The sequence below is a fragment of the Ovis aries genome, chromosome 9 (assembly GCF_016772045.2).
Source record: "Ovis aries strain OAR_USU_Benz2616 breed Rambouillet chromosome 9, ARS-UI_Ramb_v3.0, whole genome shotgun sequence".
Classification (NCBI taxonomy): Eukaryota; Metazoa; Chordata; class Mammalia; order Artiodactyla; family Bovidae; genus Ovis; species Ovis aries.
In genome coordinates, this window is record NC_056062.1 from 14,579,011 (window position 1) to 14,597,485 (window position 18,475).

The following is an 18,475-nucleotide window of genomic DNA, read 5'->3' on the forward strand; positions in this document are numbered from 1 at the left end:
CCAGGGCTACACTTCCAGGAAGCCTGGGTTGGCTGCTGTGCGCGCTGAGCCAGGCCCTTCCCTCTCTGGGCCACCCTCCTGCTCTGTGGTCCTGATGGCCAGGAGGTCTGGGCCCAGTCCTGTCCCATGCCCAGGCTGGGACCAGGGAGGAGGGCAGGGAGGCAGGGAGCAGGCAGGGGCAGGGCTTGTCTTGGCTTCCTAGCCTGCTGAGTCCAGGGAACAAGCAGAGCAGAGGGGCAGGGGGGTGGTTCCCCTTCAAGGCCTCTCCTGACTATCATGCCTGCTGGTACGGTCAGGCCAGGGACCAGGCCGACAGGAGGCTGGGGCCCAGAAAGCAGCAGCTCTCTCCAGCATGAGAGGCGGAAGGGCAGGAAAGGCTACTGATGGCAGAGAGAAGGGCCAAGTTCTGCCCACTCCCAGGTGACCTGGTGCCAGCCTCGTCCTCTCTGGCCCCTCATTTCTTTACCAGTGAAAGAGGATAAATGACCAACTTCTGGGCTCCTCTGTCCCCTGAATCCTGCCTCCAAGACTGTAATGGCCAGGCCACTGCCTACAGGAAGCCCTTCCTGACTGCACTGTCCTGGTAACTCCCAGTCCTCTGAGAGCTCTTGTATCGGGATCACCCACTCTCTCCCACAAGTAAAGCGTATCTGGGCTTGATGTTTCTGCTAGGAAGCCCCCAGAAGAGGTGGGAGCCCTGTCCGGGGCAAAGGCCTCCTCCCCACAGAGCAGGGTCCAACGCCACCTCAGCTCCAGTGAGCAGCCCTGCCGCCAGGGCACACAGCCACTGCCCCGGAGGTGGGCCCGGGGTACAAGGACCCCAGCCCCACGTGCGGGGAGCCCACTGCCCAGCGGCTTCATGTGCAGACTTCCACTCCCAGCCGCGACTGTGCGGCAGGCAGCATGGGGCTGACAGGAAATCCAATCCCCTAAACCTGTTTTTCCAGCAGTGTCCGTGCCCCTGGCCCACGTGAGTCACCCGGCCCCTCCTGCGTTCCTCAGCCCTGCCAGTCCCTGCCCGCTTCCCAGGCCTCCTGGGCCCCCTCCCTTCCGGCCCTGCCTCCTGTCTGTGGGGAGGCCCCAGAGCGCGGGGTGATTTTCTCTCTCTGGATCAGGGCATGAGAGCCCCATGTTGCCTGCCTTCTCAGTCCAGACCCCCAAACAAGCCCTGAGATCAGCCCGCAGGACAGGCAGACTTCTCGGGCTCAGCAGGCTGAGTGGGGCTGCCTCTTGGGCTCTGGTGGGCCCCTCCTGTGCCCCGGGGTCCCAAAAGGCACCAGCACACCCCCTCCACCTTCGGGCGGGCCCTGCAGGCCCCGTGCGGGCGGTCAGTGCCTGCTTGGGCCCCCAGCTCTGCGCACTCCACTGCAGTCTGACTCGGCCCCACCACGGCAGGGAGGAGCAGAGACCAGCTCAGCCGTCTGCTCGAGGGGGTCCGCAGGGAGGAGAGGCTTGAGCCAGTGCCCCAGGGAGCCTTGGGCAGGCCCTGCCCCCAGACCTTCAGGGGCGTGTCCATCGGCAGGTCCATCAGCAGGTTCGCTGCTGGCGCAGGCCCAGGGCTGACCTTCATCAGCGCTCCAGCCCCACCCACGGTCTTCACGGCCTGCCTCTGAGCATCTCACCCACACCACCCAGCAGGCTCTCCAGGAACAACAAAGAAGTGGTGGGGTCCCAAGGCCAGCAAGGGATTCCCTGGTGGCTCAGACAGTAAAGAGTCTGCCTGCAATGCGGGAGACCTGAATTCGATCCCTGGTTCGGGAAGATCCCCTGGAGGAGGGCACGGCAACCCACTCCAGTATTCTTGCCTGGAGAAGCTCATGGACAGAGAAGCCTGGAGGGCTACAGTCCATGGGGTCGCAAAGAGTCCAACATGGACTGAGGAACTTTCACTTTCCAATATTCTTGCCTGGGAAATCTCATGGACAGAGGAGCCTGGCGGGCTACAGTCCATAGGGTTGCAAAAGAGTCAGACACGATGGAGCGACTTCACTTGCACTTTCAAGGCCAGCAAGTGGACAGAGAAACCTTCGAGGAGAGGGGCAGGGGGGCAGGAAGGTCTCGTTAGAGGCCCGAGTCCCTCCCGTGAACACTGCCAGAGTGGGATGGTGGTGGGGATCTGCCCGGCACCCCCAGGCAAACCCCACACCAGATGGGCCCCTGGGCCTGGCCTCAACGAGAAGGGTTGGGCCTGCCTTGCCTCTCAGGACCAAAGCAGACACAGAGAGCACCCATCACAATGAGGGCCTGGGTCTTTCCTCCACACCGCCCGCTCCCCAGCAGCCGGGCCCTTGCCCGTCCTCTGCCACTCCAGGTCCTACTGGATCACGTGCCCCTCCCCAGACAACTGTGGTGCCCACCTCTCTGCAGGCACATCCGGCATCCACACCCTTGCCCCGAGGGCTTCTCCTTCCCCCGTTCACCCAGGTCCAGACAACTTAGTGAACACTTTGCTTCCAGGTGAGAAATAAGGACATCACAGTCAAGAGCGATTCCAGCCATCCAGGGCAACCAGGACAGAGGATAGCCGCCCTCTGGCAGCCGCTCCCCTGCAGTGAGCACTGAAGATACTGTGATGGCACTGAAGATAGCCAGGTAGCTGAGATGCATGTGAAAGGAATGACCTCAGTGAGCCCAGACTGTTGCCTCTTCCCATACAGAGGAAAACCAGAAAATGCTTAACTCCAGATAACTGGTTTTCTTTAATTGACAAGAAATACTTCGGATGTCCAGACTACACGCCTTGTGTTACAAACTCCTATATAAGCTGACTCCTCTTTGCTCTGCTCCTTGGAGCAATTCTCTCAGGGTCACTCGAGATGCTGCCCTCCAGGCTTGCAGTCCTAAACATTCGCAATGAATAAAACATAACTCTCAACTATTAGGCTGTGACTTTTTTTTTAAGTCGACGCTGGGGTCTTTTTCTCAGGAGACCTGGTGGTTGACCTAGCAACCCTGAGCCCCTGGAGCCCAAGAATCTAGGACCTCCTCCTGCCTCCCAGCCCAGCCCAAACATGGCACTGGGTACCCCCAGGGCACCTGCACAGACTTGGGATTCTGTGACCCTATCTGAGGGTGGGAGTCAGAGACAGCAACCAGAGCTGGGCAGAGGGTGAGAGCCGGGCGAGCTGCAGACCCAGCTGACACCTCTGTCTACAGCCCGCTGAGGAGGAGGCAGCGGGAGGTGGGGAAGGGCAGAGAGCCCTGCATCTGGCAGGCGGGGGTGTGCTGAGCTGGAGGGTGTGGGCCAGGCAGGGTGGGGCAGGTCCCTGCCCCTCCCACCAGCACCTGTCCCAACTATAAGGCCTCCAGAGAGGGGGAGGGCCGCCAATGCTCCCAGAGGTGCCCCAAGATGAAGACAGCCTTGCTGTTCCTCGTCGCCTTGGCTGCAGCTGCTGGGCCAGGTGAGGGGCTGGGTGGGGGCTGGGGGAGTGGGGAGCCAGACCCTGGAAGCCTGGAGTGGCTTCTCTCTAGGCACGGAGAACCCTGGGCATGCGGGGGCTAGAACAAAGTGAACCCCGCACCTTAACTTCATGGGATCACAGACTTAACAATAGTTCAGAATCAGAGAATCTTACAGTCAGTCAACCCAGCGGATCAGACACGCGGAGAGGGAGCAATGCTGGGGGTTGTCTTGATATGCTTCTCCCCGAGAAAGACAGAGGCCAGAGGCCAGCCCCAATGCCCACCCCCAGGCCCCAGGGCCCTCCCAGGGTCGCCCATCTCCCTGCAGGCTCAGCATGGCCAAATTGACAGCCCCCAGGGTGCCAACTCAGCCTCAGGTCCTTGCCGTGGGCTGCGCACTGCCCACTGCAAGACAGTCCCCAGGGAGGGGACAGCAGCCAGGTCCTGTGAGCTGCTGTTAGCACACCCCAGAGCCTCTGATGCCCCTGGGGAAGGGTCTTCAGTGCAGCCATATTGGCTGCCTCGCCAGTCCTCTAGAGACGCCCAGTGCTGGACAGCTCCTCCAGGGAGGGGGAGGTGCCAGGGCCCCAGCCAATGGGGACGTCACCTCCTGCCTCCCGGGGCTGTGTGTGTGCAAGATGTGAGCCCCGGTGAGGCCCGGGGACCTCAGAGCGACTGGCCCAGGGCAGGGGTGGCAGAGGGCCCTGTCTAGCAGGGCTCTTTCAGCCTCTCTGGGCGGGCTCCCTGGGGCCTGCTGAGGCCCTGGCTCTCTCCCCAGCCCAGGCACTGCGCTGCCACGTGTGCAGCAGCTCCAGCAACTGCAAGAAGCCGCAGGTCTGCTTAGCCAGCTCCAGCTTCTGCAAGACTGTGATCAGGGGTGAGTGATCTGGGGGAAGGAAGGAGGTCCTGTGGGGCACCCCAGGGCTTGAGGATCATCCCTGGGGAGGCTGGTGGAAGGGATCTCAGTGACGGCCTGGTCCTGGTGGCGATGGAAGCTGGGACTTGGGAGGCCCTGGGGAACAGGGGTGCCACCTGGCCTGACCTCACCCACCCATCCCCAGTGGAGCCTCTGTCTGGGAACCTGGTGGAAAAGAACTGCTCCGAGTGGTGCACGCCCACGAACGGCCAGCAGGGCCAAGTCAGCAAGGGCCAGGAGACCACCCTGTGCTGCAAAGGCGACCTGTGCAACGAGGGTCTGCAGAGCTGGCAGAGCGCCGCGCCCTCCGGCACCAGTGCCCACCTCGGCCTGGCGCTGGCCTGCGGCCTCCTTGCCCTCCTCTGGGCCCCTGGCCTGTGACCCCCCAAACCAGGGCCCCACCCCCTCCTCTCCCTGGCCAGGATGGAGGCTCAGACACCCGGGGCTGGGGGCTCCGCAGAAGGTCTGGGGCGGCGGGAAGGGCTGAAGGCTTGGAGCGGCCCTGGCGCAGGAGGACCCGCCTCCCTCCCAGAGCAGCGGGGTGGGGGAGGGGACAGGAGGCCTTCCGCTCCCTCCTGATTTCATCTTCATGCTGTTTGGTTTCTGTTTGTTTTTCTATTCAAAGCCCAGCATTGGAATAAATGACTGAAAACCAGTGTGGTCGTGTGGGTGCTATTCCAGAGTGGAGGGGGTGGGGGGCGGCGGTCATCTGCACACACAGGCCCCCAAGTCCCAGGGCTTGTCACCCAGAACCAGTTTCCACAGCCTGCACAAAGCCTGAAGTGCCCCCGTCACCCCGCCTTGCTGGAGGGGATATGACCCTCCTCAGGCCCCTCCTCTGCAGCCCCAGACAAGGAAGGCCCTCCTGGGAGAGGCCTGAGCAGAAGCAGGGTGCAGAAGCTCGTGGGTGCAGCCGTGATGGGCAGGCCGAGCTCTCCACCTGGCTGCCTGGGACCACCCGGTGGGACACCCCGCCCACCCTGCCAGCCCTTACCCAGCGCCCACATCCAAGCCCCACCGGCCCAGGGCCTGCGATCCAGCCGCCCGCTCCTGCTGCATCGGGAATATTCCGAGGATCAGCGCGCCTCCCGGTGGCCACACGTGGGAGCCGGGCCTTGGGAGGAGCTGCTAAGGGATGGTGCCCCGCCCCTAACTCGGAGCCCACTAGGGGCCCTGGGAACCCGCAGCAGGGAGTGAAAAGAACGGGTCAGACACGCGGGCCACGGAGGTCGGGCAGAGGGCCTGCATCGCGCCAGGCGAGGGCTGTGCCTTGCCCTTAGGGGGTCCCACGGCAGGCTGCCCTTGTGGCTGGGCTTTGGATCAAGAGGCGGGGAACAGGGACAAGGACGTTCACCTGGAGGGAAGGGAGGGTGATCCCACAGGGGACCCCCCACCCCGCACCTGGAAGCCCGGGGCAACCGGCGAAGTTCGGAACGGAGGAGGTTGTCGCCACGTGGGACCAGGAAAGGCTCCGCAGAGGGGACATCCCTCAAGGGACAACCCAGGCCACGTGGCCCAGGAGGAGCTGAGAGGTAGAAGGCGCCTTCCAATTCCTGAGAGCGCCAATTGCGCCCAGGCGGGAGCAGCGTCTGTGACTGAGGGCAGCAGTGAAGGGCAGGGTGGCCTTCCAGAGCTACAGCCGCCTGCCCCGTGCCTGTGTCTCCAGCAGCTGAATTAGTGACCTCGTGTTTGGACCATTCAGTGTGAATGCAGGTGGCATGGGTTTAAGGCTTTCATCCTGCCTCCCCTGTTCTCTGACCACCTGTTTTTTCCTTTCCTCTCTTTTCTGTCTTCTCTTCCGTGAAGAGATTAATCTTTTGTGATTCCATTTTATCTCCTTTGTTACTTTATTAAGCAGAGCTCTTTGATTTTTCTTTTCTTCCTCTGTCTTTTCTCTTCTTTTTTTTTTAATTTTAGAAAAGAATTCTTTCTGCTTTTGCATGTCTGAAAACTTCATTTCCCCTTCACTTTTCAGAGATGTTTTCACTGGGCATGTAACTCCAAGTTGTTTGTCTTGCTTTTGTGCTTGGTATTTCAAACATTGCTTCGCTGCACTGGCTTCACTGTTTCTGACAAGAAATCTGCTGGCATCCCTATCTTCAATCCTCTGTGCATCATATAATCTCTGCTTCTAGTATTTTCTTTTTATCACTGGTTTTAAGCAATTAATCACACAATGTGCTTTGGTATCAGTTCAGTTCAGTCGCTCAGTCGTGTCCAACTCTTTGCAACCCCATGAACTGCAGCACACCAGGCCTTCCTGTCCATCACCAACTCCTGGAGTTCACTCAAACTCACGCCCATCGAGTCAGTGATGCCATCCAGCCATCTCATCCCCTTCTCCTCCTGCCCCCAATCCCTCCCAGCATCAGAGTCTTTTCCAGTGAGTCAACTCTTCACATGAGGTGACCAAAGTACTGGAGTTTCAGCTTTAGCATCATTCCTTCCAAAGAACACCCAGGACTGATCTCCTTTAGGATGGACTGGTTGGATCTCCTTGCGGTCCAAGGGACCCTCAAGAGTCTTCTCCAACACCACAGTTCAAAAGCATCAATTCTTCGGCGCTCAGCTGTCTTCACAGTACAACTCTCACATCCATATGTGACTACTGGAAAAACCATAGCCTTGACTAGACAGACCTTTGTTGGCAAAGTAATGTCTCTGCTTTTGAATATGCTATCTAGGTTGGTCATAACTTTCCTTCCAAGCAGTAAGCATCTTTTAATTTCATAGCTGCAGTCACCATCTGCAGTGATTTCGGAGCCCCCAAAATAAAGTCTGACACTGTTTCCACTGTTTCCTCATCTGTTTCCCATGAAGTGATGGGACCAGATGCCATGATCTTCATTTTCTGAATGTTGAGCTTTAAGCCAACTTTTTCACTCTCCTCTTTCACTTTCATCAAGAGGCTTTTTAGTTCCTCTCCGCTTTCTGCTTTGGTATAGTTTTCTTCAATTTCTTGTGCTTGAAGTTCATTGAACTTCTGGGTTCCATGGGTTTGATAGTTTCCCTGAGGGGAATTCAGGGTGGAGGAAAACAGGATACTGGCCCTAGATAGCTAAAGTAGAGGTGTTAGTCACTCAGTCGTGTCCAACTCTTTGGTATCCCATGGCCTATATAGCCCTCCAGGCTCCTCTGTCCATGGAATTCTCCAAGCAAGAATACTGGAATGGGTTGCCATTCCCTTTTCCAGGGGAATCTTCCTGACCCAGGGATTGAATCTGGGTCTCCTGCATTGCAGGCGGATTCTTTACCCTTTAAGCCACCAGGGAAACCCAGTAGTCCTCAGTAGGGTCCCCAAATGAAACATTAACGCATGGCTTTTAGGTTGTACAGTGTTGTTTTGCTTTCCAGTCGACACAAGGTTTGTCCTCCAGCCTTCTGTGAGCTCTGGGAACTCTTCCTAATGTTTCATCTGTCTTTAATTTTCATCAGTTTGATTACTATGTACACTTGTGTTCCTCCTTGGGTTCATCCTGCCTGGGACTCTCTGCACTTCCTGGACTTGGTTGACTGTTTCCTTTCCCACATTCGGGACCTTTTCAGCTATTATCCCTTCAGATATTTTTCCCGAGTCCTTTCTCTTTCTTTCTCTTCTCCTTCTAGGACCCCTATAATGTGAAATGTTGGTGCATTTAATGTTGTCCCAGGGGTCTCTTATAGTGTTCTCATTTCTTTTTATTCTTTTTTCTATATTCTGTTTTGCTTTAGTGATTTTCACCATTCTATCTTCCAGGTCATTTATCCATTCTTCCGCCCTTGTTATTCTGCTATTGATTCTTTCTAGGGTATTGTTTCTCTCTGTTATTTGTTCTTTAGTTCTTCCAGGTCTTTGGCAAACATTTCTTGCATCTTCTGCATTCTTTTTCCAAGCTCCTAAACCATCTTCACTGTCGTTATTCTGAATTCTTTTTCTGGAAGTGAAAGGTTGTTGCTGAACCATGAAAGACGCCAGGATTCTTGGCCTCCGGAGGAAAAGAATTCAATCCGGGGCCAGTGACAAGGCTTGATCGCTCAGAGCTTTTGTGTAATAAAGTTTTATTAAAGTATAAAAGAGATAGAGAAAGCTTCTGACATAGACGTCAGATGGGAGCAGAAAGAGTGCCCCCCTGCTAGTCTTTAGCTGGATGTTACATAGCTACTAGCAGGCTGCTGATTAGAGAAAGGACATGTCTCAAAACTCAGGCCTCTCACCCACAACATGCATTGAGATAACATTGGCACCAAGTGAGTCATCCCGGGCATATAAAACGATTGACATGAATCTTGAAGAAAGGCAGATTTCCATACAAATATATACTTTCATTAACATAGATTAGAACAATGTATGAGTATAACAAACTAGTTTGTCAAGTAGGTTCTGAGCCTTTAGGCGGAACCGACTTGAAGACAGAGTCTAGGGTAAATGCAAAGCACATTCACGTAGCTTCAGACAAATATTTCCATAAGGAAAATGCATTGGTTAGCTCAAGATTTAAGACAAGTTCAGTTCAGGTGGTACCAGGTGTCATTATGGCAACACAGAATTTTAAGAGAAACCTCCTTTTAAATTTGTATAGAGAAGGAAAAAAATATAACGCTAGTTTGTTTCCTCCGGCTGTTTAAGAGAGAGAGAAAAGATGTCTGACGCTTGCAGCCGCTTTCCTCCGTTTGGAGACCCCTGGCCTTCCTGCCTGTCACCCTCTCAGAAGATTGCCTATCTCCACTTCATTTAGCGTTTTCTCTGGGGATTTATCTTGTTCTTTCATCTGGAAGACAATCCTATGCTTTTTCATTCTGATTAGCTTTCTGTGACTGCGGTTTTCCATTTTGGAGGCTGCGGGATTGTGGTTCTTCTTGCTTGCTTGCTTCTTGTAGTCTGTCTGCCCTCTGGTGGATAAGGCTAAAAGGCAAGCTTCCTGATGGAAGGAACTGGTGTCAGAGAAAATCGGGTCTCCCTCTGGTGGGCAGACCAAGCTCAGTAAAACTTAAATCCAACTGTCGACTGATGGGCGGGGTTCCTTCCATGTTAGTTGTTTGGCCTGAGGGGACTCAGCCATGGAGACTACAGGCTTTACAGTAGGGCTAACGGAGATCTCCAAGAGGGCTTACACCAAGGGTCACCTCCCGGGACTGCTGCTGTCGGTGTCCCTGTTCCCGTGGCAAGCCACTGCCTACCCTCACCTCCGCAGGAGACTCTCCAACACTCACAGGTAGGTTTGGCTCAGTCTCCTGTGGGCTCACTGCTCCTTTCCCCTGGTTCCTGGTGCACGCAAGGTTTCGCCTGTGCCCTGCAAGTGTGGAGTCTCTGTTTTCCCCAGTCCCGTGGAAATCCCACAATCCAGTCCCGCTGGACTTCAAGCTCAGATTCCCTGGGGACTGCTAGTCCCTGGGATGGGCAGCCTGACGTGGGGCTCAGAGCCTTCATAACTGTGTGAGAACTTCTTTGGTGTTGTTCTCCCATTTGTAAGGTGCCCACCTGGCGGGTGTGGGATTTGATTTAATTATGATTGTGCCCCTCCTACCATTTCATTACAGCTTCCCTGGTGGCTCAGATAGTAAAGCATCTGCCTGCAATGTGGGAGACCCAGTTTCGATCACTGGGTTGGGAAGATCCTCTGGAGAAAGAAATGGCAACCCACTCCAGTACCCTTGCTTGGAAAATCCCATGGATAGAGCAGCCTGGTATGCTACAGTCCATGGGGTCGCAAAGAGTCGGACACGACTGAGCGATGTCACTCACTCACTCACTCACTCCCCTCTCATCATGGCTTGCTCTCTGAGCTTGGACGTGGGTATCTTTTTCTGATGGGTTCCAGCATCCTCTGATCAATGGCTGTTTAACGGCTATTTGTGACTTTGGTTCTCTCTCAAGAGAAGACTATCAAACATCCTTGTGCTCCGCCATCTTGAGCCAATCTCTTGGATTGTTACTCTGGCCGGAAGAATAACCATTTTTTCACAGTGACTGATGATCCGATCTGACTGAATGTCCTAAACTCTCTGATATTTTTTGATGGAACTTCCTAAAAGCAAATTCTGATGAACTTCTTTTGATCTCTAACTAACTTTGGGGTGCTTCAGAGGACTTTTGAGGCATCCCAAAGAAAGATATTAAACTAATTAGGTTAATTTGGTGTGTTTAAGGTGCATGGAAAGTACTGTCAAATAAGTAATAAATCTTCCCAGGTTATATTGTATGGTCAATGTTACTAATGGAGATAATCTAGAAATTATATAGAATTCATAAAGAGTTGATATGTCTTGGTAAAATGTTATCAGTCATAATTCTAGTTACTGTCTATCACATGTCACAGTAGTAACCAAGCGACCTTGTCAGTTTCATTGTAATCAGATTTTATACATGCCTTCTTGAGCCGTTTTTCGTTATAGGAAGCTATAGTTTCACTCTGACGCCTTTACAAAAATACTACCTCTTCAAGATTTATTGAAGGGTCTTTCTAAGATTAAACTAAAATTAACTAGATGAACAAATTTTGTTATTAATAATGAGCTGGTACCAAACTGGAATCTGGCTTTCTCTCTCTGTTAAGAGAACATAGTTTTCTTGGAACCAGCTTTTAACAACAGGCTATATAAATTTCTTTGCCTTCAAGTGATTTATATTTGTCCTTAAAACCTTCTGTTACTTTGATAAAGTAAATGAGTATTATTTCGCAATGATCTGTGAAGATTATGGCACACATGGATAAAGCTCATTCTGTGTCTACAAAAAATTAACCCCTTGTTGTCAGACTTTTGCTATCCTGATATCCTTAAAACACAACAACAGTCTACTCCTAAATCAGGGAATTTAAAATGAATAAACAATAACTATAAATTTAAAAAAAAAATCAAGGGTATGGGAAATCCAAGACGGCTGCTTGGCTTTTTCCCAGCTCCTTGACAAACCGCATTTTCTGTCTGAAGGGTTAAAGCCATCCCTGGTTTCAGGGCTGATGTCCTCACAATGAAAAAGAAAAGGTTAGAAAATACGTTTCCCATCTGGAATATAATTTCTACAATCTCCAGTGATCAAGACACCCACTTAACTGGACAAACCATGGAAACCTTAAGAAAAAATGCACAAACTTCTTGAAATTATCCCTGTCACTGCGATCTTCAATCATTAGGCATGGTCAATGCCACTGATGGAAAATTGGACTCAAACAGACAAAGATTAATTACATGGGATTCGATGAACAGCTAAATATGATTATAATTTTTATGACTTGTCTGACATACTAATAGCTTCTGGTCTTTGTTTTTTAGATATAGAAAAGCCCTTTTCCTCAAGCGACCTTTGATTTATAACAATTTGGTAATGTATGCCTGTGGATAAAATTAAAATATTTTTCTTTTCTCTCTGCCTGATTACTTCAAAAATTGGAGACCCTTGAGGTCAAAGCAAAATTTTCAAGTGAATGGAAAAGACTATCTCTTGACATATACCAGAATCTAGATATTCAGTTCCATTCAGTTCAGTCGCTCAGTCGTGTCCGACTCTTTGCGACCCCATGAACCACAGCACGCCAGGCCTCCCTGTCCATCACCAACTCCCGGAGTCCACCCAAACCCATGTCCATTGTGCCGGTGATGCCATCCAACCATCTCATCCTCTGTCGTCCCCTTCTCCTCCTGCCCTCAATCTTTCCCAGCATCAGGGTCTTTTCAAATGAATCAGATATTCTGGGTACCAAAAAAAGAGATGTGTGTGTTAGTTGCTCAGTTGTGTCTGACTCTTTACAACCCCATGGACTATAGCCCTTCAGGGCCTTCTGTCAATGAAATTCTCCAGCAAGAATACTAGAGTGGATAGCCATTCCCTTCTCCGGGGGATCTTCCCGACCCAGGGATCAAACCCAATTCTCCTGCATTGCAGGCAGATTCTTTATCATCTGAGCCACTAAAGAAGCACGGGTAAAATCTGAAGGCTTGAAAGAGCCTATATGAGCAATTACATTTATGTGAATAAGCAGGCCATGTTTATTGAAACCAGACTTATTTGGAACAAATCAGCCTTGATTTGGCTGATTTAATAAAATAAGGATAATCTAGAGAGAAAAACTTTATTTCAATAGTTTCAATATCCACCTTTGTGGATATTGAAATTTTGTATTTACTGAGGCTTTGCTATGTCCCAGATGACTCCTTGTTGCTCTGTTAAGCTATTATAAGATTTAATTGAATTAGTAGAAGAATATTCAAAGCTTGTTTCTGAAGCCAATCACAACAATCTACCTTCAGATGAAGACTGGATGCCCTGTGAGTTACAACTAAGAGATTATGGATGCTGGAAAAGGCGTCTTTTAAAGGACTGTCTCCAAACTAAATAAAAGGACCCATATCAGGCACTCTTAACTAGTACCTGTGGGACAGTACTGAAGGGAACTGACTCTTGAATTCGTATTTCCCACTTGAGAAAGGCCTGTGCATTGGCCTGTCTATAGAAAAGACTGTTGACCCCAAATAACACCCATATTAAGATGAGAAGACAACAACAGTAGAAGACAGCTGATTTTAAAATCTGGACCAGGCCTGTGAGAATGATCCAGCTAATCCAACTGCACTGTCTACCAACTGTTTGTCTTCCTATCAAAAGGGAAAGTTATCATTTTACTTTTAACCATGCTTTCGACCCCAATGTTCAGGATTAAAGAAGAAAATTCTCTAGTGAAGCTGTCACAGACGCGCATCACTGCTTGTTTTAAGTGCACTGCTTAAAGCACATGTACAATGCTTGTGTGATGATTGGGGATAAATGATAAAATGTATAGCCTACAAAGCATTTCCCCATTCGCATATCTCTGAGCCGGTTCATGATATCTGATTAGTTCCCCCCCCCCCCCCCCCGCCAACATGGACAACTAGGCAAATATGTATACAAAGAGGTCTAGCACTGAGGGAAATAAATGGACCCAGAGCAGATAACTGTGTCACTCTGGCAACACTGGAAAAATATATTGATGGGCAATGCCATTTATGGAAAGATTTGCAATCAAAAGGGGAAAATGATGGAAGAAATTTTTGCATATTGAAGTATGGGAAATCATTCTGGCTTATACATGATTGTTTTGAACTTTAAGCTAACCAAAACAGCCTGTTTGTGGCCTATTAAACATGCATTGTACATCTGCTTTAGCCATTAAAAATTACATTGAAAAATCAGAATGGAATAACTGTGGTTCAGACATCCAAAGTGGAACTAGATTGTTAGTGTGGATATGGGTTCAGACATATTTCTATATTACTGAAAACTTGAGTTCTCTAAACTTGATCAGACTTGAGGACATCATCAGCCATTTTTAAAATGATATCTACTAGCAGCTGCCAATTGCAACCTTCTGGTCTTGAGGTCTTCTTGTAACTATGAAATCTTTATCCTACTTTAAAAACAATAGTTTTTGAACTGTGGTCCTGGAGAAGACTCTTGAGAGTCCCTTGGACTGCAAAGAGATCAACCCAGTCAACCCTAAAGGAAATCAACCCTGAATACTCATTCGAAGGACTGATGCTGAAGCTGAAGCTCCAATACTTTGGTGACCTGATGCAAAGAGGTGACTCATTGGAAAAGACCCTGATGCTGGAAAACATTGAGGGCAGGAAGAGAAGAGGGTGACAGAGGATGAGATAGTTGAATGGCATCACTGACTCAGTGGACATGAGTTTGAGCAAACTCAGGGAGATAGGTGAAGGACAGAGAAGCCTGACGTGCCACAGTCCATGGAGTTGCAAAGAGTTGGACATGACTGAGTAACTGAACAACAAAGACTGTAGCAAATGAGACAACTCAACCTATAGTCTCCCAGCAAAAGACTACTTGGTTACTGAATGTATATAAAGAGGAAACACTCCAAAACTTATTTTTCCTGGTTGCCATCAAAAAACAGGAAGACTTCTTTGAAAAAGACTACAAAGATGTTTTTTAACCATTATCTTCATTGCAGTATGTCTAATAATTTTCAAATGGTTGTCCAGGTGCTAGAGCAAAGCAATCAAAGAGATACAATATTTTCTTAATACAAAATATTGACATTAATCTTGAACTCAAGATTATTTCCAGCTCTGTGCCCATTCCCCAAATTAGGCAGGACTACGAGAATCCCAGGGATGGGGGAGCCTGGTGAGCTGCCGTCTCTGGGGTCGCACAGAGTCGGACACGACTGAAGCGACTTAGCAGCAGCAGCAGCAGCACGCCCCACTTCAGCAGGACGTAACCAGAGCAGTTGTTATCCCATTCCCTACAGAGCTGAGGAAAATGGAAATAGAAACAGAACAGAAACTAAGTTCCTCTGCCAAGTTTACAATTAACCTCTCAGTCTAGAACTTTCTTCCCTTTCTTGTTGTGCATCTGTTCCTCCTCAAGACTGAGGGATACCAAAGAAAAGGTGGGACTTGAAACCATCTACAAGACTCTGTATCCTTGTTTTTGGAGGTTAAATTCTGACTCGGGAGTTAATAATTGGAAATGTGAAAATGTAGAAGGGAAGAATAGCTGTTGGGTTGGGGAACTGGTAACGATGTAGCCTGTAATTCTGCCCCATAGCAGAACCACCAGACTCCCAGATCCCTGAAAGATCTGCACAAAGGCCTGAGGCACATTCCTAACTTGTTTTACAGGGAGCAGACCCCCACCCCCCGACCCCCGCCTAGATGAAAACTGCTGACCACAAGGACATAGACCCTAGACTGGCTAAAACCAGAAGGTTGATGACGCTTGAAACTCCACCCTGACACCAGCCAATCCAAGGCTTGTCCACGAGTTGATCATGCTCCTTGAGCACTATAAACTCCTCACCACCCACCCAGGGTGGGCCAGGCAGTCTTGAGGGCACTAGCCCACTGTGGCCCCCTTTGCCAGCAAAGCAATCAAAGCTCCTCTCTTCTGCTTCACCCACAACCCTGCCTCTGCATTTCTATTTGGCAGCAGTGAACAGAGGCTGAGTTTGGCAACACCCTTAATTCATCATGATCTGAGGATGAAGGCCACAATACACGCAGGTGTCCACACCCTTGTGTTTATTTTACGCCTCATTAGGTTGTCAGCTTAATGATGTCAAGAATATTTGGGAACGTTTGTCAGTTTTATCCCCAACACCTGGCACCTGTGGCATCTCAGTGACTATTTGGCAAACAGGGTGACCAACCATCCCAGTCCACCCAGAGAGAGTGCCCACCTCACTTTGGAGGTTCAGTGCCTTGGGCCCCCAAAATGGCTCCGCTCTTTGAAAGAAAAATAAAATTTAGGGTCAAAGGAAATGTATTCTTTTCTCACATTAGAAAAAAAAATTTAGAGCCCATGAAAATCTCAAATTTCGCCTTAAACATTAATATTTAAGGGAGTTATGAAACAGTGGACTCCTTTCAAGACTTGCTTTAACCCTGCGTTGGGTGGGACCGGGTGTGGGGAGGAGGCCCAGGGATGCTGGGTGGCTTGCGTAGGTCACATTGCAGGTAAAAGAGGGCCAGGTTGGGGACCCAGATGCCCGGTCTAGAAGTCGGCTCCGCTCCACCCCCACCCCTCCCTGTTAAACTGAGTGGAGCGAAGGAGGGGGCGCAGCTGCAGGGGTGCGGGGCTGACTAGTAATCCGGGGTGAGTGGGCGGCTGCGGCTGCTGGAAGCAGAGAGAGCGAGGCAGGGCCAGACGTGTCCCGCGGTGCGCGTGCGTCTGAGCATCGCGTGGGTGTCTCCGCGGGGCCTAAACACCTGGGCACCATGGACTGTTGCCGGGGGTCCCAGCCCCTTAGGAGGGACGAGCCCGTCGGCGGGCCAGGCGAGACGGGGCGGGGCCTGCAGTGAGGTCACCGGCAACGGGCGGCTCTGGCGCAGGGGCGGCGACGCGGCGTGGTCACTGCGGGGCGCACGGAGGGACGGGAGTGCTGTCAGACCCGAGTTGCAGGGGCTGGAGAGCGGCCGCGGGTGAGTCCCAGGCGCAATGGGACCTCGGTATGGTGAATGAAGGTCACGGTTGAGGTCATCCCCCAACTTGGGACCGCAGTCTCGGGGGCGGGGCTCCCCGGGAGGGGGAGGAGAAGAGCTGGCGGCGTTACTCAGACCTTCGATACCCTGAGGGGGACGCCCTGAAAATGGGTCATGGAAGACGGGTTTGTTGTTCTCTGGAAGGGGAGAGTCTGATTTAGCCCCCCTTGGCGCACAGGCGGGGCTAGACTGTCCCTGCGCAGGGAGGGAAGTCGTAGTCGGATTCGCCCAGAGCCTGTCTGGAGAGGGGGCATCTCCGCTCCAAACAGCAGATCCCGCTCCGAAGTTCTTGTCTTGCCCAAGGGCCCCCCTGTAGTCCTTTTAGAGTGCATCCCCTGCAGACTGGACAGAGCTGCAGCCCACCAGTGCTGTGAGCCTCGCAGTGGCTGAGGGCTCCAGAGGCCTCCCAGGAGAGGGGCCCCCAGCTGGGCCCTGAAAGACCAGAGGCACAGGGGAGGGGAGTAGGGAGGCTAGACCCGCTCCCGGGCCCAAGGGCGGCCTTGTACTCAGGGTCCTGGGTCGGGGAGGGCTGGGTGCCAGCTCCCTAGGGCCCCTGCCTCAACCATCCCCAGGGAGGGTGTGGGTTCTGGCCTAGCATTCAAGCTTTCCCCTCCAGCCTTCGCTTGGCACCCCACCCTAGCTGTGGCATTGCCTCCTCTGGTGTGCATGGGTCTTGGCCTTTTGCAGGCACTGGTGTCTCTTGTTGAAGTATCCCCCCCCTGCTTCCTTCTCGTCTCATTTGTGTCTCCTTCTCTAGGAAGCCTTCCAGGCTGAGCTGGGTGGCCCCTCTGCCCAAGCTCCCTGTGGGTACCTCAGGCCTTGCTATGACCTCCCATCCTCATTCCCTTCTGTGCAGGAATACAGCACCTCCAGTTGACCAGGAGCTCCGGGAGGGCCGGGGGTTGTCCCACCCACTCGGTGCCCTGCCCCAGCCCTGGCCTGAGTTGAATCAAGGACCAACTGCTCTCCACATCCCTGCTCCCACTCTGCACTCTGGCCCCCGGCCATGACGCCCCTGCTCGCCCTGTTCCTGGTGGCCCTGGTGGGCCTCCCTGTGGGTAAGATGGGTGGAGAACATAGGGATGGACAGACCCACCTTTGGGGTCAGCCAGGCTGAGTTGGGGGGATGGTGGCAGAAATCCCAGTGACCACCTCTCCTTTCAGCTCTTCCTGGGGAAGGGGATGGGACCTGGGGGCTGCTGGGCTGGACGAGGGGCCTCTGCCTGTTCTCTGATCCCCGCTTCCTGTGGGCCCTCCCCGGCCGCAGCCCCAGCTCTGGACTGCCACGTGTGCGCCTACAACGGGGAGAACTGCTTCAACCCCATGCGCTGCCCGGCCATGGTCTCCTACTGCATGACAACGCGCACCTGTGAGTTCCTGGGGTGCTCCCCCAGCCCTCTCTGGGGAGCACCGGGGCAGGGCGGGGGGGTAGTGTGGGGGAGGCTGAGGAGGGAGGCTCCCACCTGCTCTAGGATCCTTTCTGGGAGCCCCAGGCGGAGGGGATCATGGCCTAATGGCCCTGCATGCTTGGGTTGGCCCCTCTCAGGGTCCTGGCCTGCCTTCCCCCTCCTCTGCAGACTACACCCCGACCAGGATGAAGGTGAGCAAGTCCTGCGTGCCCAGCTGCTTTGAGACCGTGTACGACGGCTACTCCAAGCACGCATCCACTACTTCCTGCTGCCAGTATGACCTCTGTAACGGCGCTGGCCTTGCCACCCCTGCGACTCTGGCCCTGGCCCTTATACTCCTGGCCACCCTCTGGGGTCTGCTCTAAACCCAGGGAGGGGAAAGCGCTGAGCAGCATAGCCCCACCCTCTCCCCCTGTATCCCCCACCCACTGTCTGCCCTCCCCGGACCCCCCAGCCAAACCCAGGACTGTCTGCAAGAGGACTCTTGACCTCCCCCAGCCACCCTGAGGTCTGCTTCCCGTTTGTGATCTGGTTTCCTAAAGGCTGATGTGGGACTACACCTCCCCAGGCTCCTGGCTTTGACGATGCAGATAAGCCTCTCCTCATTCAAGGACTGGGACGTGGGCACACTGTGCTGTTGGCCCAGGAACACTGATTTGAAGGGGCCCTTTAGTCCCTCTGCCTTGTAGGTGTGCTGGAGGGGGAGGGACGATCGGGACCGAGGGTGGGGGCCGGTTCCAGGAAGCAGGCTCTCCGGGGCTCCAGGAGGGCTGCCTGGGGTGGAGAGGGC

The 18,475-nt window shown here is 52.6% G+C and overlaps 2 protein-coding genes across 3 annotated transcripts; both read left to right on the forward strand.

The window, feature by feature from the left end:
• The first annotated feature begins 3,326 nt into the window (after positions 1-3,326).
• On the forward strand, positions 3,327-4,974 carry LY6D (lymphocyte antigen 6 family member D). Its single transcript, XM_027973458.2, has 3 exons — positions 3,327-3,401; positions 4,181-4,279; positions 4,464-4,974. The coding sequence occupies exons 1-3, from the start codon at positions 3,350-3,352 to the stop codon at positions 4,697-4,699; spliced, it is 387 nt and encodes a 128-aa protein (XP_027829259.2). The 5' UTR covers positions 3,327-3,349; the 3' UTR covers positions 4,700-4,974.
• An 11,173-nt stretch (positions 4,975-16,147) lies between these two features.
• LYNX1 (Ly6/neurotoxin 1) lies at positions 16,148-18,244 on the forward strand. 2 transcript variants are annotated; one of them, XM_012183473.5, is made up of 4 exons: positions 16,148-16,401; positions 17,133-17,334; positions 17,544-17,645; positions 17,854-18,244. In XM_012183473.5, exons 2-4 carry the CDS (start codon positions 17,283-17,285, stop codon positions 18,048-18,050), a joined length of 351 nt encoding a protein of 116 aa, XP_012038863.1. In that variant the 5' UTR covers positions 16,148-16,401; positions 17,133-17,282; the 3' UTR covers positions 18,051-18,244. The 2 variants fall into 2 exon arrangements, with proteins under 2 accessions (XP_012038863.1, XP_004011665.1); XM_004011616.6 differs by having other exon boundaries at positions 16,148-16,216.
• The last annotated feature ends 231 nt before the right edge of the window (positions 18,245-18,475 follow it).

Excerpts from the sequence above, each read along its gene's own strand:
- LY6D (XM_027973458.2), top strand. The coding sequence starts at position 3,350 with ATGAAGACAGCCTTGCTGTTCCTCGTCGCCTTGGCTGCAGCTGCTGGG. Across the intron at positions 3,402-4,180 it reads GGCTGCAGCTGCTGGGCCAG|CCCAGGCACTGCGCTGCCAC; the intron begins GTGAGGGGCTGG and ends CTCTCTCCCCAG. Across the intron at positions 4,280-4,463 it reads CTGCAAGACTGTGATCAGGG|TGGAGCCTCTGTCTGGGAAC; the intron begins GTGAGTGATCTG and ends ACCCATCCCCAG.
- LYNX1 (XM_012183473.5), top strand. The coding sequence starts at position 17,283 with ATGACGCCCCTGCTCGCCCTGTTCCTGGTGGCCCTGGTGGGCCTCCCT. Across the intron at positions 17,335-17,543 it reads CCTGGTGGGCCTCCCTGTGG|CCCCAGCTCTGGACTGCCAC; the intron begins GTAAGATGGGTG and ends CCCCGGCCGCAG. Across the intron at positions 17,646-17,853 it reads CTGCATGACAACGCGCACCT|ACTACACCCCGACCAGGATG; the intron begins GTGAGTTCCTGG and ends CCTCCTCTGCAG.